At 33.9% G+C, this 27,871-nt stretch overlaps 3 protein-coding genes and 3 non-coding genes across 7 annotated transcripts; 3 read left to right on the top strand and 3 right to left on the bottom strand.

The window, feature by feature from the left end:
- Nucleotides 1–286: 286 nt before the first annotated feature.
- Nucleotides 287–11,730, top strand: LOC119631999 (ras association domain-containing protein 9). 2 transcript variants are annotated; one of them, XM_038024661.1, is made up of 5 exons: nucleotides 287–375; nucleotides 8,201–8,520; nucleotides 9,002–9,158; nucleotides 9,542–9,669; nucleotides 10,876–11,730. In XM_038024661.1, the coding sequence occupies exons 2-5, from the start codon at nucleotides 8,218–8,220 to the stop codon at nucleotides 11,728–11,730; spliced, it is 1,443 nt and encodes a 480-aa protein (XP_037880589.1). In that variant the 5' UTR covers nucleotides 287–375; nucleotides 8,201–8,217. The 2 variants fall into 2 exon arrangements, with proteins under 2 accessions (XP_037880589.1, XP_037880590.1); XM_038024662.1 differs by lacking the exon at nucleotides 287–375 and adding an exon at nucleotides 6,074–6,150.
- Nucleotides 11,731–13,619: 1,889 nt separating this feature from the next.
- On the top strand, nucleotides 13,620–15,565 carry LOC119632065 (very-long-chain enoyl-CoA reductase). The gene is made up of 6 exons (XM_038024766.1): nucleotides 13,620–13,721; nucleotides 13,776–14,005; nucleotides 14,075–14,436; nucleotides 14,668–14,884; nucleotides 14,964–15,079; nucleotides 15,139–15,565. The coding sequence occupies exons 2-6, from the start codon at nucleotides 14,000–14,002 to the stop codon at nucleotides 15,341–15,343; spliced, it is 906 nt and encodes a 301-aa protein (XP_037880694.1). The 5' UTR covers nucleotides 13,620–13,721; nucleotides 13,776–13,999; the 3' UTR covers nucleotides 15,344–15,565.
- LOC119632064 (anaphase-promoting complex subunit 5) lies at nucleotides 15,361–18,338 on the top strand. Its single transcript, XM_038024765.1, has 4 exons — nucleotides 15,361–15,436; nucleotides 15,942–16,073; nucleotides 16,145–16,532; nucleotides 16,597–18,338. Exons 2-4 carry the CDS (start codon nucleotides 15,960–15,962, stop codon nucleotides 18,336–18,338), a joined length of 2,244 nt encoding a protein of 747 aa, XP_037880693.1. The 5' UTR covers nucleotides 15,361–15,436; nucleotides 15,942–15,959.
- A 2,725-nt stretch (nucleotides 18,339–21,063) lies between these two features.
- Trnaq-cug lies at nucleotides 21,064–21,135 on the bottom strand. The gene has a single exon. It is a non-coding gene; the product is annotated as a tRNA-Gln (tRNA).
- Nucleotides 21,136–21,802: 667 nt separating this feature from the next.
- Nucleotides 21,803–21,874, bottom strand: Trnaq-uug. The gene has a single exon. It is a non-coding gene; the product is annotated as a tRNA-Gln (tRNA).
- Nucleotides 21,875–24,224: 2,350 nt separating this feature from the next.
- Trnaq-cug lies at nucleotides 24,225–24,296 on the bottom strand. The gene has a single exon. It is a non-coding gene; the product is annotated as a tRNA-Gln (tRNA).
- Between the last annotated feature and the right edge of the window lie 3,575 nt (nucleotides 24,297–27,871).

The raw sequence follows: 27,871 nt of genomic DNA, 5'->3' as shown, positions 1-27,871 counted from the left end.
ATATGTAAATGCAATGCACTGACTGCGAATGGTAATGCTGAAGTCGTAACAGCAATTCAAATTCAAATTTTAGTCAAGTGTGAAAGCTCAAAGGATTGACATGCATTACCTTGCCAAGGATACGCACACAAGTGCCATTTAATTCAATTCAATTCAATTCAATTCAGTTCAATTCAGTTTAGTTAGAGATTGCAAATGTGTTGATTTATGTTTATCTTTATTCATTTTTCTTTTTTTTTTACATTTAATTTCAATTTTTGGTTTGTTTTTTTTTTTTTTTTTTTTGATTTGATTTTGTGTAAATATTCAGAAAAACTCTTCTCAAACGTAATATTGAATTTATTCGAAAGCAACTGCGCTGAAAAGAGAAACAGTGTAAGTCAATAATATAAAAAAAAAAAATAAATAAATAAAGAAAAAAAACGATAAAAAAAAAAAAAAAATTGTTTAATCATTTATTTATTTAAATCATTTGTCAAAGTTGTTTCTTGGCACTGGGAGAATTCACAGTCGATACATTAGAATTCTGTGGTTCTTTGGGTGCCAAAACTCAATACTGGCTTAAAAACAACTTCAAGCTTTCTTTGCCCAATTTTCCGTCCTTCTCTAGCAAGATTCATAAAACTTAAAAAAAAAAAAAAAAAAAATTGATCAAACAAAGAGAGATTTTCCTCATCTATTCGAGACAATTGGCAAAGTTTCAAAACAAAAAAACAAAAAAAAAAAAAACAATAATTTTTACAAGTGATCTGGCTACGAGCACCTAGATAATATGAAAGTAATCCGCCGGCTTCGTCATCCGTCCGTCACAAACGCACAAACGTTGATACTATTAAAAAGTTGTATCTCGCATATTATCTGAAATTTTATTAAAAATATTTTAAGCGATTTTCAGCCGTTCAACATAGCGAAAGCTTTTTCTCCTCTCCGTCTCCTCTTCGCATAACAATCCTTTTCTTTATAAATGAAAAAAACAAAAAAAAAAAAAAACGCGTGAATTAACAGCTTATCTGTTTCACATCACCATATATGACGATTTAGTCTGTCTGTTCTTAAGTTCTGCTCTTAAATGTTCCAAGTTCCAAGTCAAGCTTTTGCTTAGCATTTACAATAATATATGTAACACATATCACAACTGCTTTTAAATCATTTGCTGTATCTCCTTTCAAACTACGTATGCAAAGTTGTATAAGTTGCCTTTTTTGTATACATCCTGAGATATATATCCTATCGGGCGCTTCTAGTATGTAATTTTTTCTATCGTTACTTTCTTAATCAATTCTCTAAGTTTAAGGGGGGAGGGGTGGAAGGAAAAAAAACTATATGATAAGTAAAGGAAAACTCAAACATTAAATTAATGATCGGAAGCGTTGCAAGTTACGATTTGCCGGCAAAAAAAAAAAAAAAAAAAACATTGAAAAACACAAATATCGTTCGCTTCATTTAATTACGCCAATGTTCAATCCTTTAAGCCTTCAAGTTTGGAGAGAGATAGGTATAATCGTATTCATCAAATTAGGAAAAGTTTTCAACTTCCCGAAGACGACAGACATGATTTTAAAGAATCTCAAAATCCTTTGAAACCGAATAAGTTTAGGAGGCCGCTTTAAACTTAATCTCGCAAATGCCTTTGCAGAATATCGACACTTTCCTTCTTTGCTTTTTTTATTATAACTAATTATATGCTTACACTCCTATCAGCTTGCTTCCGCTTTCCTTCTAATCACTTACAATGAATTCATGTCCTTCGGTACATAAATGTACATCGTTTGGATTAATTAAAAAAAAAAAAAAAAAAAAAAAAAAAAAAAAAAAAAACCTAGAGCAGGCTGAACGCATTAGTTACAAAATCCCGGGTCTCAAAGTTTGTTCTCAGCCGAGTTAAGTAACGTGAAGCATAACGTGTCAACGGGGAAGTAAGCGTTATTATAAGACTGCAGAAGCATGCAGTCATTAAATTGCTCGACAATGGAATTGCGAAAAACCAGATGTTTCTTTGGTAAAATTCAAGTAGAAATGAGAAGGAAGAAAAATAAAAAGGAACAACGATAGCAAAAACGAAAATAAAAAAGTAACAAAAGTAACAATAATAACAAAAATGATAATGCTTCATATCCTTCATAGTGTCGCGGACGAGAGGCTTTTCATCATCATTTTCGCACAAAATTCCCATTGGCTTTCCTAATCGCTGCGCAATTCATTGAACTATTGCTTCCTTTTCCCAGTTCCGACTGCCTTTGCGTCTTTCTCATTCCCATTAGTAGATAATGTAGATAATGCAGATATCGAACATCCATTCTATCGAAACAAACATGTCTCCTATTCCTCCTCCAATTTTTATTTTAGTTAGCATAGAAACAAAGGGCAGGCGATTGCGTATTTTCGAGACTTCGCTTACATTACGTCATTAATGGAATTTCGGGACGAAAAACTGAAGCAAATAATTTCCGAAAGCATCGTCTGATGTCACCTTTACAATAGTAGGAAAGCTCTGCAAAGAGGGAAGCCAAAGTCCACATTGTACGCTATTTTCATTGTCTGTTATCAAGCTCTGCAAAAATGAATCGATTTCGATTCACGGATTCATGCATTGGAGATTCGGTCCATTACCGAACGTCATATCCATGTATTCTGCTCCTTTTTTATTCTAGTTTATGGGCAGTGTTGTTTAGTTCTGCAACGACATGAAATACGCTAATGTTTCTAAGGCCCGATGCATCTAATGCGAAAAACGAGTGAAGCCTTTGTGTCCCACTAATTTTAAAAAATCGTCTTCCCAATACACACCGTGAACCTTCTCATAACGCCGCGAATCGTTCGCTTCTTACTCGAGGCGTTATTGAAATGAGTAAAAAACTTATTGTGACCGAATCTTTTACGCCCTTCACGACCGTTATCCTATAAAGAGGAAACATATAAATATGCATATTTTATTATAGTCGGTGGGCGTGGCTGATTTTTGATTTTTGATTTTCTTGTAAAATAATTTTTTCGAAAATGTATGTCGTGTATCTGTTGCAGTTGTTGTGAGCGGCGAGCAAAAGACACGGAAAGCAAAGATGATCTCATTTTTCGTTCTATAAAGGTGTGATCTTTGACCTGCTTACGCTGTTTTCAAAAAAAAACTTTTTTGCACATCCATAGGCGATATGTTCTTTTTTTTTGCGAACGGGAGAATGCGTAACACAGATACTATACAATTTAGCAGACGGATAGACCGACAGACTGACGCTTTTATATGCATTCTAAACTTCATTGAACCTTGTTCCTGCGCGTTATAAAAAAAAGTTTTCGAAAAAAAATTCAATTTTGATACGCTATAATATCGGATAGGCGTGATCAATTTTTTCCATTTTTACACAGATACTAGAGCATCCCATTCATAGAATGAATAAACGTTCAAATTTTTGTGGATTTATCTGCTGCAGTTAATCAGTAATGAGTTTTTAAAAACAGAATTATGTAGAATTGCGTATGAGCGTGTCGTTCAACGCCGATTTGGTCCATTTTCAATAACAACCTGCGTGAAAGAGCTTCCAATTCGATTTGAAGTCGATAGTTTAATTTTTGCGATCAGCAAAGTGTTCACAAACACACGTTAGATAGACGGACAGACAGATATGCTTAAATCGATGCAAAATTTGATATGTCGTCCGAGAATATGCACACTTTGTGGGATCTCTGAAGCTTCCTCCTTCTGGGCGTTGCAAACGTTTGACACGAAATGCGTATACGCCTCACCCTTCTACGATGATTATTTTGATTCATTTTCTCACAACGCAATTACTTACCACTGAATCCACAAATCTCGTAATCTTTTCCTGAATTATTTACGAATTGATTCTTAGCTTAATAGGATTGGTATTACGAAAGTTGCGTGAATCCGTTGAGAAAATAAAAGCGTACCACACAAACGTTCTATATGCAGTCTAGTAGTCCAATACCATAATTCCGTTTGGCGATTGTAAGCGGGATTGTAAAGTAAAACTTTTTTTTATGCGGTAACTTTACCGACTTTTCGTCCGTTCACCCGTTTCACGTTTCTAAAAACAATTTTTTAACAAATTAAGTTAAAAATAAATTCAAAACACATTCAATTCACATTTTCTGTCAAGTCAAGAAATATCGACATATAACGACGATGACCAAAAATTCATGATATTTTGAATTAGTTTATTGATCAATGTTTGTTGGGAGATCATAAACGAATGCTACTTAGGATTGATTGAATCCATGATTCGATAGGTATCTAAAGTGACCGAATAATATCTTGGAGAAGAAAAGCATTCATTACAAATTTTTTTAGATTATTTTCGCTTAAAGCGACACATGTCGCACGTGCCTTTCGGGAAATGAAAATGGGTAGATCGAAAATATATCTGTAATTCTAAAAAATATATATACATTAATTTGACATAAGTCCTTGATAATGATTAACAAATACTTTTTTCTCGTCTGCGGATGTAATTTTCGCTCTTCAAGAACACTCTACGCAAACATTGTTTGACATTTGTCCCAGTAGTAATAGTAATAGGAGTAGTAGTAGTAGTAGTAGTAGTAGTAGTAGTAGTAGTAGTAGTGGTAGTAGTAAAAAGCGCAATGACATCTTGTGGGACGTCAGAAGATCCGTGAAACAGGCTAGCCTCGCTAATCCGTTAGTGAAAAACTAATTTAGTCTTGTCTTTGAATATAAAAATAATTTTTTTTTTTTATATATATAATAAATCTTAAATCACTTTTTATATATATGTGAACGATTGTACATTGGTTAGTCTATGTCTGCGTGTGGCTTATTTCATTTATTAGAATCAAAATACACATATATATGTATATGTATATACGTACTTATAATTATCTCGATTGGAAACATTTTCTGTTTATACACATTCTTACATGCGAATATAACATGCATTCGTAAGTAAAAAAAAAAAAAAGATTCAGTTAATAGTTTTAGTAGTCAACACGCAACCACATCATTAGAATTAGTCATAAATGACTAACACACACACACACATATATATATATATATATATATATATAAATGCAGATAAGTAGATGAATTAAGTGCCTACGTGTATGCGTGTATATATAAATGCATGGCAATTCCATATTGTTAATGCATATGTGATTTATCGATATCGGCATAAATTGCTATATATTTTTTTTTAAGCATGTGTGCATTCTTCACGGGGTACAATGAAAAATGATTACGCAAACCGTAAAACGAAAGGAAGGAAAATCAGCCTTAAAGGATTTTTCCTTTCCACATACACATGTTTCAGTTATCACAATTCATTGGAGAGAAGTTTACAGCTTAACAAGATAATCTAAGAAAAATGATTTTTTTTTTTTTATCATAACACTTTATATTGTGGCGCTACATTTTATATATATGAACGTATTATATGTAGAGATGTGTTTCGCTTCAGCATACATAAACAGCCGTGCTATACCAATATTTATACATATATATGCATGCATGCATGCAAGCAATGCATATACTTATGTAGCGGTATATGTATTATTATATAATTACGTGCTTTCTTCTTTTGCATGAATATAGCTTAGAGGATATATATTACCTTTATTCATATAAAGAATTGTATATAATTTTTGCATAACATACATACGCATAGTGAAGTTGTGATATTGCCCAATTCTTTGTTGTTGTTATATAATACAATGTATTCTTTTACTAAGGTAGACGTGTAAAAACGAAATACCTTGAAAACGTTATCTAACGGGGAAAGGACTACGTTCGCTACATTCATTTACTGTTACTATGCACATATTTATATGTCCGTACGAGTGATTGTGTTTTTGTATGCAAGAGGGGCAATTTATTTTATCGCTTACAACGAATCTAAATTGATCGTTATGAATAAAAAAGTACATCGCCAATGCGGCGTCGGTGTTATGCAGCAAAACAAAAATGCACAAAATTAACAAAGAAAAAAAAAAAAAAAAAAAAATTTAAATAACTTGACATCACGATAGAATGTATACTGAAGAGAAAAGAGAAATGCGGAAAAAAAATGCCAAGCGCATGTATGTGTCCGTATTTGTCAGAAGGTATTGTAAAGTTCAACAAATTGTGTTTAGACTTATACACAATATACAAACACTTAACAAAATATGTGAGAAGAAATGGTAAGGAATGCAATCTGGGACGAATGAATGTACTTCAATTACCTCAAGTGAATATGTAGAAATTGCAAAGTATTTTAATAATATTGCACATCTCAGATCTCAGGCTAATCGGGATCAATTATATACTTATCAATTACATGATCCCCATATGGCATTTGTACAATGTCTCCGATCAATATAGGTTTGGTTATAGTACGATTATGGTGCCTTTTAACGGCCGATTAGATCCATTTTCCTTCTGAACTTTCAAATATTATTATACCCATCACCCGAAGGATGTTAGATATATATTCATATTGTCAAAGCGCTTGCAATGCCCAAAAGGAAGCATCATCGACCCCATCTTGATTAGCGGCAAATTCTATTTCGATTTAAGCATGTCCATCTGGCCCGTCTGTGCGTCTGTCCGTCTGTTGTAAACATTCTCCTATCCGCAAAAATGAAGCTTTCGACTTCACCTTTGGCAGGAGCATTCGTAGTTCTTGCATGCAGGTGCTTATTGAAAATGGGCCCAATCGGTCCATCGGTAAAATCCACTCACCGCACCACGTAAACTGACCTCCTCACCACTGTTTTTCAAATGGAACGAAAAATTGCTTTTTTGCTCATCATTACTCATAAACTATAGCGAATAAGTGTACAAAAATTTGAACGCATATTCTATGGGCGAGGCCGGAATGGGAAAAATTGACATCATGTGGACATTTCTACTCGACACTTGAAATAGCTGTACAGAAGCTGTGTGCTGAGGAAATCTAATTTTTACAGATTTTGAAAGTCAAACCTGGCCGAATAGTTTTTTCTATTTTTTGTTTATTAATGCAAATCATAAAATTAATATCGAGAATAAAGTCTCAAAATTGACTTGGCAGTTACGCTGGCAACACAGAAGAAGGTCTGAGCGAGCGGACAATGAAACTGAACAATTAATTGATTGAAGTCTTATGAAAACGTATCTAAATATTTTGTCGATTGGCAGTGGGGAAGTTTGCTTAAACATAGGTGCTTAGCAATGGTAAATGGCGATGAAATACGTGACAGTCGTATTTTCGGTAGATTTCGTATCTTTGGTTTGCATATGATAAAAAAGAAAAACCCAACCAAATTTCATAAGTCAATTGATAGCCGTGCGCATGCGCCATCGATTTATGCGAGCGTAAATATAAGAAACTGGGTAAGGTATATAAGCACTTCTGTTAAAGAATATAATCCGCATTATGTTGCGGGTTGATTTAACCATGCATCCATCGGCCTGGCCTCTCTTAGTTATTTCCTCTTGTTTTTATTTTTTTTTTCTTTTAAATGAATAAAGCGAAAGTCAAATATTTAAATGAGCGTAATTTACTCGCAATTACTTTGCCATACACAAAAGATGGTCTCTTCAACGTCGACTAAACTAAATGCAATCAAGTAAGAAAATTGAATTCGGTCGGAAGCGACGTGAGTAACAGATAAAGTACATGCAACATCTATGGGTGTTACTTATAAAGGCACAATATCAGTCAGAAATTTATATCAAACATGTGCTCAATGCTGTAAACATATCCTTGGTTGAGTTAAGGTGTTGAACAGCCTTAATTGTCTTTGTGATTTCACCGAGTTATAAACTTAATATCACTCGGAACTAGCATGGATCCTAGAAGCTAGAATAACATAAAATATTAATAGTTATAGTTTCTCGGGAATATGTGACCTATAAATAAAATTTGTTAAGATTGAAAATAGACTGAAATAATCAAAGCAATGAGAAGAAGTTAGCACGATTCAATTAAAAACTCTTCTTAGAGGCATTCTCGATTTAAGCACAAGTATCGCATGCCTATCTCAAAGGTTTCGAACGTCAATTTCGTGTATTTATGTTATGTTCCGTTATATGTGCAGCTGTGGTGGAGTTTGTTGAAAAATTCAGTCTCCTCAGGTTAATGGCAAAGATCTCCGATCCGTTTTTTCTTCGAGATATATATTTTCCTTTATCAGTTTAAAATTTGCCTAATTTAAGATTTCTAATCACTCCCATCGTTTATTAATCAATCGCTTTCCTTTCTTTCAGTTTTACGGAATTTCAAGATGGCACCGCAACAGAATTCAACGTTGATTGATGAAAACACCAGTCTAGGTCAATCAGTGAACGAGCTACCAGAAGAAATTAAACATTACAGTCCAATATTGCCGTTAAAAACTAAACCAATTGATAATAATAAAGAAAATTTTCGATGCAAAAGAGCTGACACCGTTGACGCTAAGGAAGAACAATACTTGAATCAACTTAAATATAAAGATAATCATAATAAAAATAATAATCGACGTAGCGAACGTAGTTGTCGCAGTCGTTCCATTTCATTGTGCGGTGTTAATAGTACAGTGGCTTATGTAAGCAATTAACCGCCATCCGACTAATTAATCTTTTATTCTTCACCTAGCCGCGCATAACGTGTATACACATTAATTCATATCTTTTTTTCGATCTGTATACACGTCATGTGAACAAAAATCAAAATTTCGGGTAAACCGCCTTATTTTGAAAAACATCACAAACTTTTCTTTAGTATATTTCGTTTATGAATTTTATGAATCTTCTTATTTTTAAAAAATTTTTTATAATTTTTTTTGAATAAGAAAAAGAAGAATACTTTATTTTAACACGAAAAGTCGAAAATGTTTTTTTTACTCTGATTTTTTTTTGTAAAATTAATTGTGCAACCGTTTGTATTGTGTTCGAGCCGCTAACTATTTAAATATATATATATATATATTTATATATATATATATATGTATATTTATATATGTATTTATTTTATATATACATATAAATACATTTATATATGTATATATTAATCTCTTTTTATGTCAGGAACAGGGATATAAAGAAATCACGATATGGTTGGGAAATGAGGTGCGCTATGTATCGGGAGTTACTAACAAAACTACATGCAATGACATAATCAAAGCCATGATTGATGATGAACTTAGCAACGGCAATAGTGAACTTTACCGCTGCGTACAAAAAGGTGAATTTCACAAACATCGAAAAACGACATAACTTTAAATAAAGCATATTCGCCACTTGGGCACTTACGCACTCACTTACCTATGCGACTGCCTGCATTATGCCTAATTTTTATTCATTCGCTTTCTCTTTCTCTCTTTCTCTCTCTCTCTCTCTCTCTCTATCTCTTTTCTCAGTTACTTTCCTCTTCCTACTTAGTTTTTTGCTGGGCTTTATTTGAAATTTCTTTGTTTTTTTTTTATTGACTGAATTTTTCCATGATGACTGATACTTCCGGTGCCTGTTAATGGCTTATGGTATACATATAAACTCCTACATAATATATACATATATGCTTGTGTACGAATTGCATACATATGGCACCGTTTCTAACAAACACTTTAGACGGAACAGCATCGCGTGACTACAGCGGATATGTTATAACAGAATGTTGGCGTGGTATCGAGCGCAGCTACGACGGCAACGTCGCAATTTTACCAATTTGGAAGGCCTGGAATCGAGCACACAATGAGGTAATATCGAATAATTTGCACTTTTATACATGCATGCATATATCATGGACACACACATGGCATTAGAGTGATCCAAAATTAGTCAATTTAATGCGTTTACATAACGTAACACACACACAGACCTATTTATACGTGCATGTATGTGTCCGTCACTCTTTTTCTCTGCGTGTGGGTGTGTGCTTGTGCATATATTAAGGACATTAGCCCCTGCAGATAGATCAAGCATTCCATGAATACTAAAAGAGAAAAGCAATTGCCATAAGAAAGTAACAAGAGTTTATCTGAATTGCATAACCGTAATGTCAGCATTAGAAGCAACTTAGCATTTGGCAAATAACTTAAATTCGACCTCTTTAAATATAACTTATTCGAAGCAAAAATATAGCACAAGACTTTGTATTAAATATTTTTTGATGTTAATGCGAGAAGTCATAACATAGCTCGACGGATCAACATAAAAACTCTATTTCAAATTCAATACGTCATTCGATTCGTAACAGAAATTTCAAGCACACAAGGTTTCTATAGAGACGCGTCTGATTTTCGTCAATTACTTTTAATGCTTTGGAAAATTCTCATTGTTTTTAAACGGTTAAATGTATGTATGTACCTCTGGAACTTAAGCTTTGAGGGAAACGTGTGCTCACTTACACTTTACAAGAGTCCCCTTATTATTCATCTACATCGCTACACAGATATAGTCTGAAAATATATGATTTTTATATTTTATTCTAATTGAAAAAAACATTGTCGCCATATGTGAGGGAGCCGCACTTGATCATGTCATAGGCTCGAAAACTCATACATAGCTTGTGACATCATGAAAGTAGTTGCTATTCCACTGTGTTGGCTATCTTCGACTTGTCGCACTTCATTTTACCTAAATGCAGTATTTTGCTGCATAAAGACGGCTCTTGAAAAGCGGTCGTTGCGGAGAACTGATCCCAAAAACTATTAGAACGAAATTCATCTTCGAAAGAAATATAACCATGAGGCACACCATTCACAAAAGGAAGAATTCATAAAAAGAAGAATGTATTTAGCTTAACGAGTATCCCGGGATGTATGCTATTTTATATATAAAAATATTTATCTATTAGTTGCACTGCATTATGGCTTCACCTAAACTGCTGCTTCCAATCAAATTGGGAGTGCCCAAGCATTTTTGGATATTAAAATCGATTTTCTTGATTATTTCACTTTCAGATACGTTTAAGCCTTAAATGTCATAAAGATGTTAACGATCCTGCAAAGCCAATTAAAACCAATAGTACACTGTCGTCGTTGCGTAAATATTTTTGTAAATTATTAAATTTTCGATTGCTTGGAAAAGACCAGCCGACCAAGTCAACAAAATCACTTAAAAACCATGAGGTGAAAACAACCATTCTGCCAACCAGTCATCTTTCTCCTGACGCGAAGGATAAGCTTGATAAAGAGAAACTATATAGACTTTGCGAAACGCGTTCGACAGTCCGGAAACGTCGTAAATCTCCTCGTAAACGAAAAATTCATAAAAGGTCAAATGTTATCAAACGACATGACAAAGACCATGATATAGGCAATTATTTACGGCGACGTAAAGGTTTAACTGCTCGCAGCTCGATACGTAGTAAGTTAGCGGAAAAAAATGCCGAAATGAACGAACTCTACGCACGTGAATACACGTTAACAAGGCAACTGACCAAAAAATGTAAACTGTATAGACTTCAGAATGAACTCTACACTAAAACCGATAAGAATTTCGAAATGTCTGTCGGTCAGATACAGCATAACATAGAAAATTGTGCACAAGAAATCTTAAAAACCGAACATGAACTCCTGCATGTCAAGAACGAGATCAAACAAGACATATCTATCATAAACAGTTTGAAACGGTTAGCACTTGAAACGAATAGTCCCGAGCGCCGAATGCCAATAGCACTGCGCGAAGTTTTAAGGCATTCATCGCCTGAACCAGCAGCAGCAATTCCAATTCCCATAAAGCCAACAAGCGAACGTATACAATTCGTCGATAATATACATGAATTTTGTGACAATAATGCCAGTTTATTAGTTTAAAAAATAAATCAAAACATCAAATATACAAATGAATAATTAAAACCCATAGTCATGTTAATAAACAGATGATGCAACGGAAAAAGAATTATTTACATGCACATGGAACAATTTTTACTCTGGAAAAGATTTCAATATCGCAGACTATGAAATTTCAATTAATTACGTAAGTAGAAACTTACGATACCTGCAAATGTTGCATACAGTTCGCATAACACTAATCACCTATATTTCGAGCACATTCTAAGAGGTTCTGAAGTTACTTTACTGCTCTAAATGATAATCTCTGATTCATCGAATAAATTCGCCAAAAATAGAGCTAGTCCATTGTCCAAGCATTAAAATGTATTTTATTATTTTGTACTTCATATTAAAATATTAAAAAAAAATTGAAGCATTATTTCAGTGTCTATAGGAAAATTAAATAATTTCAAAATCCGCCTGAGTGGCCGAGTAGGCAAGAGTCTCGACTAGCAACTCAATAGTCGTGGGTTCAAACCTCAAGTGCGGTAGAGTTTTCTAATAACAGCCGATAGCCCTAGATGCTAGTGCTTTAAGACTTTAGTCTTAGAATTTATTCTCTGGCTAAATTTATAATAATAATAATAATAATAAATAATTTCAAGGGCTCACAAAACTTAGCGTCATTAATATTGGGGTTTTTTCATATAAGGAAGCATACGAAGACAAAAAAAAGGAGATTATTGAAATCTAATATTTTTACTTAATAGCATTGCTTTGTGGTCGCCGTTTTGCAGTTGCAGTTTTGGAAGTAGGGGTAGAGCAATAGATGTTCAGATTAGATGTGCGCCTGACCTGCCGAAAGCAAATGCGACCGCGGGGTGGCAGAGAGAGACGTCGTTAAATAACTCTCCTTGTTTAGAATCCCATCCATGAACACCAGTTTCCGACTCCGTTGTTTTCAAGGTATATCAACGCTTTTACATGACCATTGCCATGCTCACCGTAGGTCGTAACTTGAAATAAAGTGTCGACAAACTTGGTATTTTGGAAACATTTACATTCTACCAAGATAACGACCTCAAATATAAATCCCGCTTAATTCAAAAATGGCTTCACCCTCTTCCACAAACACCACTCCAAAACACTCAATCTCTGAATGAAGTAAATCCCTGTTTCCTTTCCAAGAGAAAACATACAAAACATGTCAAAACGTTTAAATGATGGTATTAAGTCAAATTTATTTTTAATAATTTGATGTTTTTTCTTGTCCGTATCGCTCCTTTTATAAAAAAAAAAAAAAAAAAAAAAAAAAAAAAGAGACATTCTGCGTATATAATATATTGCAGTTTTATTATTATATTAGATTTACTGGCAATTTAGTTAATCCCCATTTTATTTTGAGATACCTATATTGGTAGTTGTTGTAGTAAATTAAATTTTTTTTTCAAGGTAAATAGCATTTTTCTTAGATTACTTTTGCTTGTTTCTTTTGAAATCAACGAAATCATATGTTTTGCGAAAGTGAAGCCAAGTTAGAAATGTTAATTTTTTATGAATTCTACATCGTTTATATCAAATTCTTTGGTAAAATTCTATTGTTTAGAAAAATACGTTTATTAAATTTAAAACACGCAAGGCTTTGACACTATATTTATTCACATTCATTGGTTTTATTAGTACTTTAATTGCGTCAGAGTTCATTCTAAATTGTAGCGATTTTTGTTGTGATTGTGAAAATAGTTCCTTCGCTTTAATTTGATTTTCCAATGCATTCTGCACTCTGCTTGCTAAAAGTTGAGCAGGGTTGGTAATGAAATGAAACAAAATCAGGCTTTACAAAACTTCAAAAGATCGTTTCGTCTACCGATTACTAAAAACGAAACGAAGAGAAAAACAAATCTTTGCTCACAAAGTACTCATTCATAAATTGATTTGAAGCACGAAATTGAAAAAATAGTATAATTTCGGAGGAGACTATTATTAATATTTAATAAATATAATTATATTGTGTAACAATTCCTTTATTGACGGTAAAATAAAAGTTAAAATTCAAAATATGATTTTATAGCGTATGCTTTTAACAGATATCAATTGCGTCGATTCCATTAATATAAATATTGCTCTGACGGACTTAAGCACCTTTTCACTTCAACACGCCGAATCATATGTTGATACCTTTCTGAGTATATTTTAAGAAGAGGAAGAACCTGAAGTGATTTTAGAATTTTTTCCGTAAAAACAGATAATTTGTCGGCATAGAGTTAGTATCCGCTTTTGCTTTAGGTTTTGCGGTTTAAATTGTAAAGCAATGGAGGTAAGTGTTTGAAGTTATTAATGATTGCAACTTTGGACTTGAATGAAATTGTTTTTGTTACATGTACAGATTGAAATATTAAATGCAAAAAATTCTAAATCCTATGGTAAATGTCGCGTGCCTAAAGATATCGTTATTGGCGATTTACGTGCATTAATCTATCAAAAATTAAAGAGTGCTCCGGTGGCTGATAGGCAGTCACTGCGTTTGGAACCGCGGGGTAAAGCTTTGAAAGATACCGACTCGCTGCAAGCGTTAAAGCTCATAGATGGCGATAAATTATACATTAAAGATTTGGGTCCCCAAATAGGATGGAAGACAGTTTTCTTGGCAGAATACGCCGGGCCTTTAGTGGTATACCTGCTGTTTTATACTCGGCCAGAATTGATGTATGGCAATGCGGCCGACACAAAAATTTCTTTAACCGCGCAGTAAGTTAAAATATGGAAATAGGAAAGTCTATAAATTACATGCTTTTTAGAGGAATGAAGTAACAAACGAAAGCAATTGTAGTGACCCAATTTGACCTTTTCGTTAATTTTAATGTTGTCAAGGCATAAAATTTGTTTCACTCAACTTTATTCTTCTTCTTTGATTTAATTACCAAAAAAAGAAACGTTGATTTGTATGGTGCATATATTTATGTATATTACGATTTTTAGTATAGCGGCAATTTGTTACACTGTACACTATGTGAAGCGTTTGCTGGAAACTATTTTTGTTCATCGGTTTTCACATGCCACAATGCCATTACGTAATTTATTTAAGAATTGCTCATATTATTGGGGCTTCACCGCTTATGTATCGTATCATGTTAATCATCCCTTGTTTACTGCACCGAGCCCACTACAAGTTTGGACAGCTCTGGGTGCATTTGCCGTAAGTATTTTATGCCCTTATTGTAAAATCATATATAAGCTATAAGTTAATAATATATAATATTTATAACACTTTGCAGTTTTGCGAATTTGGTAACTTTTCGGTGCACATTGCATTGCGTAATTTGAGGCCGCCTGGTACTAAAGTTCGTAAAATACCCAAACCCGATAGCAATCCTCTAACAAATCTGTTCAAGTAAGTTTAAAAATGAACACCTAAACATGTTTCTAGATTTACAATATCTGTAATCGTAGCTTGGTATCTTGTCCGAACTATACATATGAGATAGGAGCTTGGATTTCATTTTCTATAATGACTTCGTGTTTGCCAGCTCTGATGTTTGCCTTAGCAGGAGCTTTTCAAATGACAGTTTGGGCCTTAGCCAAACATCGCAATTATCGTAAAGAGTTTAAGGACTATCCTAGGAACCGTCGAGCCATCTTCCCATTTATAATCTAAACATGCACAATACGCATTTTATTAAACATTTCCAGTGGTTTTTATAACATTAGCTTTTACAACATATTATAATAGTCATTTAAAAGGTGTTATGTAAGAATTTCAACTTTATACTATTTCTAAATTAACTTAATGACTGCACTTTTAACGTACTCCAATGAGCAAGCACATAAATGTGAAGGTGCGTTAGTAATAAAATGGAAGTAATCGGTTTTTATAGCATTTCGTTGGTGTTTCGATCTGATATTATTGCTTTTTTGAGAAATTTACAGAAGCTTATATAACTTTAATCCTAGTCGGTTGGCAATTGTATCTTCAATTTAATTGCCACAACAGATCGCTTGCTTGCGAACATTTTTGACCTGCAGTTTGTTGCACTATTGGTTACAGTATGTCGTGACGTAACGTAACGTGAAGATAGAAAAAATCATTTCAATTTGAGCCGGTGATGGTATTGGGGCAACTGTGATAAGCTTGGTATTTAATGACGTCCCTGATTTTGTGAATGTATTAAATGATAATCATGCATGCTTATGAAAAATTTTAAAAAGAAGAAGAGCACAAACTAATTTCACTGGCGTTTCTCTATTCTCTTTAGTATAAGTTGAATCTAGCCATGCACTTCGAAGAATTAGAAGCTTTAAACCCACGTAATCCTAGTGTGGGTCTAATAGATGCGCCAACTCCACATAAGGTGGCCGTGTTGGTCTTGGTAGACCAATACATAAGGGTAACTGGTAATTTCCTTCATTATTGAGCAATAACAGCAGTATGAGTTTGCTTTGTTAATTGAACCGCTAGGCGAAAAAAGCTGCTGCGGACGCCGGTCTTGAATATCCTGCCCACCTGAGACGTAATTTCTGCATGTTGTTGCTTAAACTGATACAATATCCTGACATGACATTCAGCGATTTGTATCAGCTACTATGTTCATCTAAATATAAGATAGACGATTACCATTTAGAGTGCTTTGAAAAGGTTATTGGCAACGTTTTCTCGATGGGCCTTGAGACACTTTTTGATTTTTGCGAAATGCAAAATATTGAAAAAATGTTAGCGGAACAAGTGGGAGTTAGCCAGTTCAGTATTGTAGGTTTGTATATACGTCGAGTAGGTGTGGTCCTAGAACGTTTGTCATTTCCCGAAATGGTGGCATTACACAAAAATATTTGTTTATATTATGAAAAAGGTAAAATCAAATTTTTCTTCTGAATACCTCCTAACAGCAATAATAGAAATGAATGGCTCTACAGGTTTACGTTCATTGACTACTAGTTCCCGTAAGCACAATCGCCTGGAAAGTTTATTAATAGACGAATCAGATAACGATACGACCGAGGAACCCGTATTGGATACTGAAACCGTTCACATGGATCGCAATCAACACTGTAAATGGTCTGCGAAACAAGTTGAACTTTTTGTTAATCAGCAATGTAATCTTTTGGAGAACAACGAATTAAGAGCTTTGACGCCTATTGAAATGCAATCCAAACTAAATGAGATAATACGGGATAATCCTTTAAGTGCGCAAGCCTATTTCCTTGGCTACATGAATCAACTTAGATTGCGCGATGTATTCGGCGCCTTAAACGCATTGCATAGAGCTTTTGATCGGAGTCCCATGCAAATAATGGGACAATCAGAACAGAAGGGCTTTCAATACTTCAGCGTTAACTTAGCTGTTTTGCATGCCAGTTTTGAACATCGTCGTGAAGCATTGAATGCCTTAAAGGAGTGTATAATGTTAGCTCAAGAGTGTGGCGATAAACGTTGTTTAGATTTGGCCAATTCGTGGTATTGTCTGTTGAAGAGCAAGCATATCGATCCCTTTGAAAAGTGCATCCCGGATGTGGAGGATATCGGAATGATACAATCTTTATCCCTAGCTATACAATTTGTGGTTATGTTTGGGGCTCAATGCGGTTACTTACCTTTGGATTTGTTTCAAATGCTTCTGAAAAGTGACGAAGTCAATAGTAAAAATTCCAGACCTCAACATGTATCTGATTCTTTGGCATTACGTTCTGCTCTTTGGTGCACATATGGCCGCCATGAGATGTCAGCACTCTATTCACAATTATTACTTAATCTAAAGAAAACCTGGGTCTTTGGTGATGTTAGTAATTCAGAAAGTGTTTGTAAAGTTCTTTCTAGTCTTGCACTATGGTTTAATGTCCAGGGTGAACATCAGTTAGGAGTCGTGTTGCTGATGCATGCACGTTCCAGATTTCCACGTTATCCTAATGCCATCAATTGGATGATTAGCGAATGCCATGTGTCCATACAACAAGCCATTTACCGTTGCCAATGGCAAGAAGCATCAAAGTGGTGTTGTCAGTTGTATCTGCTTGATAGAAATGATGGCACTTTGCAAAGAGCAATGGTATACATAGCTAAGGGCTACTACAATGAAGCTCGACACATCTTACTGGAATTACAAAATTCTGCTGCTCTTGATGTTTTAAGTCAAGTTCGTGTCTTAGTTTTGATGGCTTATACCAATATGTCCTCGTCTATCACATCAACTCAAGCTATAGAACATTTAATGCGTGCTTCTGTGCTCTCTGCTTCGGCTTATATGGAATATGAAAATGCCTTGATCGGTGTTCTACTGGCTGAAGTTATGCTCAGAATGGGTTTACCGCAAAAAGCATTGCAATCGATGAAAAATTCTATGGATCATATTTATATAAATGGTGGATTGTATGATAGAGCAAACACCGATTTTACTTTTGTGCGCTGTTTAGTAAAAGCAGGCCATGATCGAAATATTCAACAACAACGACTACGAAAAGCTTTGCCAATTTTGGAACGTGCCATTGACAGCTATCGGAAACTTGAAGCCCATGCCAAAGTTTTAGACATTTTTGTTTATATAGCGAAGACATTCGATGAACTGGGTATATTATCCGAGCGCAATAAATACGCCTGTAAATTTAAAAACTATTACACGGAAAACCCGGTACCCAGAGAATATCTAAATGCCATATATTAAAGATAAAATTCTTAATCAAAACAAGAGATTATTTGCGTTAAATTTGTTTGGTTCTAGAATTAAAGAAAGTTTATTCTAATTTCTTTCGTTTTGCTAAAGGTGACTTATTAAAAACTTGCTTCATAAAATTGGTGAATGGAATTTTGTCGCGTCTTGACTAACAAATGCGTATATTTTATACGACCACATCTACCGATATATTTTACATGAACCACTTTCGATAATATTTGTCTTGTCACAATGATCTTCCAGCGTCACTGGCCTAACTAAAGTCACGCTTCTAGAAAATAGAATAAAAAAATAAGCGATAGTTTATATAATGGAGTAAAACCAATTTTCGAGAAAATACTATATTCTATTCCGATTTGATCCTCTTCTAAAGCTTGTAAAGCTTCTTTCTAGAGTAAATTCTTGTCAATGTATAAAGAGATTCAAAATTGTCTCATAAATTAAACTATATACGGATAAACACTTGTACGATGTTTAAATACGATTGTTCAGAGGTACTTGATGCGAGATATGAGGTCGTTTTTTTAGTAAATTAAATATTGAATACATTTAGGTATTTCGCCGTATTCATTTAATTTCTTCGCAATGATGAACGAGATGGATGAAAAAAAAAAATAGCGACAGAAGGTGTTTGCGATTCATAATTGTAATTTAATCTGGTACATAGATAGGCGACTCCACCATTTAGCTGATCAAGTAGATGCCATCTGATAATTTCTGTGCAGTACGTAAATTCGATGATCTTGCTATGGGCATACTTTTCTCTTTCTTCGCGAGCGCGTTTCATTCGCGATTTTGTTCTCGCAGTTTCCAAGCTTCCTATTCATCGGTACACACGTCACCTATACTAGGCTTGGCAGTGTCAGGCTAAAACAATTATTTAAAACATTTCCCTTTTTATTCTGTATATTTTCCCTTTGTCTATATTAAAAACTATTCGGAATCCTTCGACCTCGAGATGGAGCACCATCAACAAATTTAGGAACATCATTACAACATGCGGCGATTTGGGTATCAAGTCATATCGGTTTATTTGGGAAATGACCAAGCTGATCGAGCGGCGAAGTATGCTGCTTCTGCACCTCTAATTAGAAGAGAAAATTATGCCAAAAAATCTACACTAGTATCATCAGCAAGCACTACTCTTCTATTAAACCTCGATTAATTCTCCACCTTTATATCGAACAAAACTTCTTCCCCAATTAGCAATTGAGGACAAATTCTCATTATAAAGTACATTCTTTGTGACTGCTTTAACTTTTCCTTTGCTACAAGTATTGCATTTGGAACAACCAATCCTATGGACATCCTAACATCAGCTACAGAACGCAATGTCAATACAGTATTTTAATTTATTAAAACTATTAGGCTTAATATCTAATGCCCTTTTCTAAAATGGAGCCGGTAGCCTATGTTCTGCTATGTTGATAGTGTTTTACGTCATTCCTTTTAGTCTAAGAATTTATTTTGTTAGTCTGGTTGCCAATGGTCGTGGGTTCAAACCTCAAGTGCGGTAGAGATTTTAATAAAAGCCGAAAGCCTGCTAGTGCTTTAAAACTTTACTCTTAGACTTTATTCTCTGGCTAAATTTATAATAATGACAATAATAATAATAATAATAATAATATAAAAATACTTTTGCTTTTTCCGAATCTATTTTAATGCTTTGTTCTACTATATGTCGTAGGCAATGTTGGTCTAGGTTTTTTTTTAGTCACGCCCTTCGTTTCCACCTCTAATTGCCACTGTCTCGACGTTCCGCATTCTTTTTTTTGTATAGTTGCGCGTTCCCTTTTGTGCACAAATAAAGTCTTCAAACGTGGCTGATTATCTTTTTCAATTTGTTTTGGCTTTCATATTTTGAACTCTACGTATCCGATGGTTCCAAAGGTTTTTCTTCTTCTTGTGGTAAAATTTCTTCCTCTTCTTGTTACTGCAGCATTTTTGTGTGGCTCTCTCCACATTTTGCTCTTGTCGCTGCTGTTCGTCATCTTCTTTGTTATCTTCGTTACTATCTGTTTGCAAAAGCTCTGACTCGTGTATGAGCCGATGATGTTCTAGATGCTTTCCTTCTAATATGTCATTTTCTGAAGGTCATGCTCTTGACCGACGTAAGCGTGGATCGTTAATTTCTTCCGCGACCTTATCCTGCTCCGATGTTTGTTTTTTTGAATTTCTGTCATGTTTACTATGAGGTTTACCGTGTTGACTAGTTGTAGTCAATAGTCGACTGTCTAGAAAGGCGTCTAAATCGCTTACTTCGGAGCGGGAATAATCTTTGGCATAATCTGGCCTTCTACTTGATGTATATATAACCTTAACTTTTATCTTGTCCATAGAAATTCTGCCTTAAGAAAATAAAAATGCTTTAGACAATTTTTCTTATGATATCTTAATCGTTCAATTGCCTGTTTCGTTGCGTACTGCCATGCTCTATATACCCATTGTTCCTTATAAGGATAATTCATATAGTGACAAAAACAAAAAGCTTTGACAAGCAACAAAACAAAGTTTACTCAGAGAACAATAACTACTAGAAAAAAGAAGAAAAGTAACACAACAGGATAAATTAAACAGTCGCACTTCTTTCTATACATACATTTTGTAAACTATGTATGTATAAGGATTGAGAAAATTTTCATCATATTGGCCTACTTATCCTTTTGGATAGCTTATGAATACGTAAAAAAGAGCTCTTGGCACGACTTCCAAAATAAGGTTCCACCGAGATTTGAACTCGGATCGCTGGATTCAGAGTCCAGAGTGCTAACCATTACACCATGGAACCTTGATAGTTACTTAACATTTCTTTGCTATTTTAGCTTTTTGCTATATCACTGCGCATGTGAAAGTTCATAAGAACAATTTGCTCTTAATTAAGAGAATTATTCCTATATCACTTTTAAAGTTCCTCAGAGCAGACACTGCAATCAAAAGAAAATTACTTACGAAGTCAGAATATGGTTACTTGCTCATCTTAATGCAAAAAAATAAATGCGTTTGACACAAGAGTATCCTTTAATCTATTTTTAGGCATAAAATTGGAGGAAACAGCCAGTAATTCTCTAATATTGAAATGTTTCAAAAATATCCCTCCGTCTCACTCATAATTCCCTATGGTTCGTTAGCAACAAAACTATCCGCGATGAGCTGGAATTCAAAGCATATCTGCAAAACCCCTTGTCAAACTGGCTAATCAAGCCAAGCCAATAAGATGAGGAAGATGAAAAGACATCGTATAAAAATAGTTTATTTTTGTTCCTTAAATTATTTTAATGAAGTTCCTTTACTTTTATTTAAGCGCCGTACCTATACTATTTTATTGTTTGTCTTAGGGCACAACAACCTTTTTATTTTTCTTATCTTGCTATAATATTTGTTTATTTTTTTAAATAGATTATAAATCAAATTTATAAAAAAAAGGCTCACGGACCAATCGACAGGGCGCAATCGGCAGGTTCTACCGAGATTTGAACTCGGATCGCTGGATTCAAAGTCCAGAGTGCTAACCATTACACCATAGAACCCCTTCTTGTGGCGCGGTCTATATGAGGTTTTGTATTTCAATAGATTAAAAATCAATATGGGAACTTTTTTTTTTTTTAGAAATTTTCGCTAGACGCTACTATCCAAGAAAACATAAAAAGGTGAACACAGGATGTTGTTTTGTGGGAAAAATAATAGAAAATAATTAAAGAAAAACACGCTTCCAAATTAATTACATATTGGCAAAAATATTTCCGTCTGTGATGTAAAAACAAGAATTCTTATCTTCATCTTCAGGACCCTTTCGTTAGCTCTAATATGTTAAACTACCTACTACCTCTAAATAATCTAGGCCTCATTTTAAATTTTTTGAAATCATAAATCTCTTGTAGTTATACACTCTTGCAAAACTATTTATATCCTTAGCAATATTCATCGATTTGTAAGAGGAGCAAAAGTTTTGTACCCACAGTCGACATACAATTGTCAAAATTGAAAATTGAAAATTGAAATATTTTCGATAAATTAATTTTATGTTCAAAACAATTATTTATGGAGAATTTTCTTGAAAATATTATTATAGAAATTTCGAAAAGATTTCATGTATATAAGAAAATAAAAAAAAAAATAAAGAAAACAGACAACAAAGAGGAAATATCTGTCCATTCATCTCTTACGCAATGGATCAGACAAACAGACATGGTCAATTCGTATAATCTTTGGATCAAATTTCTCTTGATAACGACTATCAAGATATTCACAGAAGCAATGAGAAATCGTTACAAATCATTCATTCTCGCGCAAAATTCGGCTATGCTACGTTAAATAAAGATACAATCAAAATTTTGCCTTTTTTCATCGAAGAAATTGAGGGTAATAAAATGAAAACTTCTGGAAGCGTTTGAAAAAGAAAAAAACTCACAATGGTAACTAACTATACCCTACACCACTTGTGGTAAAGGGTATATTAAGTTAGGCCGCTCATATGTAACACGCAGAAGGGCTTAAGCTGCACATACCTTTTATTATGCTGATCGATTCAGGATCATTATCTGAATTGATCTAAGCATGTCTGTCCGTCTGATGTTTGTCCATGTATATTTGTGTTCAAGCTACAGATCGGAATTTTTGAATTATTTCGATGAAATTTTATATAGTAACGTGTTTTCACTCAAGGACGAACGGTTAACTTTTTCGACCACTCCCCAGATAATGCCTTATTCTGAAAAGCCATTATATGGAAAAAAATTGCAATTTTCAAAATATCTCAGCAAACGTGGCGAAATAGTAGTAGTAGGTGGGGTAATTTTCTAACCCCTCATATAACGAGAATTAAAGTTCATACGTGAAAATCGTATAATTTTGAATGCTTCATGATGAAAATTATATCGTAACAGTAATTTAACATGGAAAAATTAACTGCAACAAATTCGGGCCATTTCAACCTATTTTGTTGGTGTAGCGTATTTAATGGTTGGCCTTGCCCGACTATAATATTCTTACTAGTTTTTTAATGAAAAATCATCTATAATTAGCCGCAATTTCCTGAATGAATACAGGCGGGTTTCTACCTATTCGTAAAAAAAACATTTGTAATATATGTCGGTAAAGGGAAGTTTTTTACCTATGGACTAAATCTGTTCAATCAACACGTCATCATTTATAACAGATAAACTCAGGTTCTCGGAAGATCTTGGAAAGTCTTTTTTTCAACCTCAGGCAGCCCTCAATAGGTGACCGCGCTAGAATTTTCTCTTCTGGAAAAGGACTCGCTGTTTTCAAAAGCACTTTTTTTTTTTTTTTTTTTGGATCATCTTCAAATTCTGAGTCGATTTAACCATGTCCGTTCCATCGACTGCTGTCTATTGTTGGATTTTTCATATCTGAATATTGAATAGTAACATAGCCTCAAGTCATTTGGAATTAGGAATTTGAAAACAAGTTTATCTGATGATAGTTTTTTTATTTGTTTTATTTACATCGTTGCCTCAAATAAACGCTTATTTAGTTCATTTGTCATATATTATATGCTGCCATATAAACGCGCCCTACTGACTCGTAATCTGACTCATTGGTTTTCGAACAGAGCTAAAATATTTTTATTAATTCTAAATAATTTATTTAGTAATAAAAATTTGAGATTATTTTCAATTATTATCGTAATATAATATTAGCATTACACAATATTCAGGATACAAGCACATTAGATTGTATGTTTGTGCGCTAATATATAATATAAAAAAGACACATTTATATTATATTACAATAGAATCCCCTTTACGGCACAAGGGACATGATTTTTAAAAACAAATTTCTTCGTACGGATAAAATTGCATTTATGAACATGAATAGTTTCGCAAACAAAATAGAATGGATACGTATATAATTCGCAGGTCCCACCGAGACTTGAACTCGGATCGCTGGATTCAGAGTCCAGAGTGCTAACCATTACACCATGGAACCAGTAATTTAGCTGACAGCTTAATTTCACTTCATAAGAGCTTACAAGGGAACAATAAAAGTTATGTAAGACCGTTGGATTGAGTTTGTTTCACACGTGCTTGACCCGCTCCCTCTGCAACATTCCTGAATCGTTCTTCCAAAAGTTTGTGTATAAGTAACTTACACTTTGGTACAAGTTTCAGTTCTCTACAAGCAATCGTTTTGGTGTATGTCGATATGTGTAGGCATGGATTACCGTTATTTACGGTAATGCGTTTTTTTCTACACTTGATAGGATTAAACTGGAAAAAAATGCATCTTAAGTTAAGTTAGCTTGGACGGTAAGCTATCAAGGAGCTAGAAAACTGTTTGCGAGTTTTCATGCAAAATAACTTTGTCTTGAAGACGGTGAACGCCGGACTATGGACTACGTTTCTTCAAGATATATTTTTGTCGGATATTGTATCTGATATGGCAAGCGGGCTCCGTGCTCCCGACTATTACTATATCAACATAATTTACCTAACCAGTTATAACCATGGTTGGCTTGTACTTCCTCCATAGCAATAGTCTAAAAGAAAATAAGTACTCATAGCAAGCTTCTATCTAAAAATATTGAAGCAGAGTTTATGAACTCGTTGATCCACATTCTTCTCTGAAAATGTCACAGAAATCTTTGGAAATATTTGGCAGTCTTTACTTTCGAGTGCAGCTTATGATCACAATTTGAAAATTAGGGAAGAAGCGACTTTCGGCTAAAATATCTTCACTAAAGAAATAAACGCTACCGAAATATGTCGAATGAGCGACGGGAGAGTTCACCTTCTCTGCCAAAAAACATTGTTGTTAGCTTAGCTTCTATTCTTGTATGGCCAATCGACTCCAAGACGTAATTGAAGATTTATTTTTTATTTACTTTACAGTGCACTCTAAGTGAATGGATAATGATAGTTGTATTAAGATTAATTAGTGGCTTAAAATTAGTGACGTTGGGGGTTGACAGCGAAGATTGCGTTTTAAATCAGAAAATTCCATATCGCTTTCACGAGAGCTTAACTCGTTCCTTTTCATAATCCTCGACACCCCAATAACCACCTGTTGGCACAGGCATGGCAAACGTAAACAAACAACGGAATTTCCCACAAAAAACACCAACGCAGTACGAACTTTGCAACGCTAGCATACCTGCGCTAGCTTTTGCAACACAAACTCAAACAAAAAAGCTTTACAAAAATACTGTTTTTTTTTTTTTTAAGCAGGTTTGTTATTCATAACATGGCATTGTTGCATTTATTGCATAAAAGGTAGACTGCCATTATGCCTTAAATATATTCCTAGATTTCATTAATTCGATTGTTAACAACTTTAATAACATCAGAGAAGAGTAATTAATAATAATAAATAATAATAAAAAACAATGAAGGTAATTTTAACTTATAATGGGAAATTATCTCCCAAGATAATTGCAATTAAATAGAAATGTCCTTTCTATTAGGTTGAAAGCATGAATAGATTTCGAAATTCGAATTCTCTCTTATACAGATTCGGTCACTGGAAAATGCCCTTTTTAGTACTTTTTCTTTAGCTCAGACAAACACCAGATGTCGTTTTCATCGCAAACCAGAACCGAAATATTTTCCTCATTTTAAAAGCATTTACGGTGAATAATTAATAATAATAATAACAACAATCAATGTGGGCACGAAGTGAAACACTGGTTAAAAATTCAAAAATTCAAATATGATTTCTTTCATTTATATAAGAAATCGTTTTTTCCTTTTTAGAAATTTATAGCAAAAACACAAAAAAAAAAAAAAAAATTCTAATTCATATTTAAGATAATTGTATATAAAAAATTTATTGCATATGATTGGAAACCGGTTAATATGAAATTTCAAAAGATATGTGTAACACTTGCGCTAACACAATAAAGACATAAATCAAATGTTATTTTCAAACAAAATTAATGCTGAAATGTTAAAATATTTGACATCTAATATCAATTATGTATATTTATGGCTGCTATGGTATATGTTATATGCCTATACATATAACTAGTTATGCGATATAATAGAAAATTTATAACATTCGGGTATATGTATGTAGGAAACATAATAACCGGATCAGAGTATTTTTCTCTTTAATTCACAGATTTGCCGATCAATTTACTTCAAGAACACTTAATAGAGTTTTCTTATTAAACTCAAGGATATTCGGTGTAGAATGCATTTAGCGAAAATTATGAAAATGTTGTCAAGTTGAAATTCGTCTCACGTCAGTACGGTACGCTTGCATTAAGTGCATACGTTTCCAATTTGTAACAGGAGTTGAGATAGAGCGGGCTTTTATCATACCGATCTTTTCAAAATAATTTTCTGAATTGATTTAAAACTATCTGCCTTGAAAATGAATTGGATATATATAAAAAAAAAAAAAAAATGTTGTAATTTTTAATACATTTTGAGAAAAATTTGTTAAAAATGCTGGGTTGTAATGCTACATGGGCTTGGAAAATTAGGAAGAGATTTTTTTCTTTTTTATACTCATCATCGAAGAATGAGGAGTAAATTTATTTTGTCAAAAGGTTTTCAACGCTCAGAAGGAAGCATCACAAAGTATGTATATTCTTGATCAGCACCAACTCTTAAATCGATGTAAGCATGTCTGTCTGGTCCATTGTAAACATTCTCCTGCCAAGCTTCAACAAGTGTATAAATTCTTGGCCAGCTTCAAATTTTGAATGTACGTGAAACATGTCCGCCTGTTCGTCTGCCCATTCGTATATATGCACAACTTTGCAGTAGTTGTGGTAAACATTTTTCCGTTAGCGAAAATAAAGATATCGCGTGGAAATTTCCAAAAGAGTTTACCTTCCAAAGGACACGCCTATAACGCCCACACGCCTTTACTTTTATTTTGAAAACAGAAGAAATCAACTGCGCCCACTCCATATTATAGAGCATAAGAATTTTATTCTTTACCTTGTTTCTTTACCTTTTTTTGGGATAAGCCGTGATGGGTATAAAAGATTCGCTCCCAACTGAATTTAATTTTCTTACTTTTTCTTATTTTTTTGACTAAGGTATGCTACAACATAGTGGGGTTCATGTTGAAAATATAAATGCGAGTTTCGAAATTGTCTAAGATGTTATATTGAACACTATTCCATATAAAGTATTTGCGACTAAGACAACAATCTGGGAGAAAACTATATATAGAGATTTCATTCATTCATTTACAATTCAGTTGACACACGAACTTCTTTTAACAAATCAATTGTGACGCAGCGTGCTTACCGATCCTATGTTACAGCTTGCTCATCGAAAAGGCTCAACTTTTTTCCCGGCATCAGAAAACATCAATCTATATACGATAGTACAATGAAACTACGATGAAATTACGATGCCTGACGATTAGTACGAGCAGTTTTTCATTTTCATTACTATTCTGTTTTTCTTAGAAAATTCTATTGGCAGCGATCAAGCGAAATAATAGGCTTGAGTACGAAGTTGCTGCGAATACCAACAGGGAAAGTCAATAATTACCTATTGTGCTCCATGCAATTGCATTGCATTTGCTGTCTCTTTTAGCTGATA

Source organism: Glossina fuscipes, unplaced genomic scaffold (assembly GCF_014805625.2).
Source record: "Glossina fuscipes isolate IAEA_lab_2018 unplaced genomic scaffold, Yale_Gfus_2 1, whole genome shotgun sequence".
NCBI classification, from domain to species: Eukaryota; Metazoa; Arthropoda; class Insecta; order Diptera; family Glossinidae; genus Glossina; species Glossina fuscipes.
The sequence above is the reverse complement of the archived record's forward strand: the minus strand, read 5'-3'. Positions and strand labels throughout refer to the sequence as shown.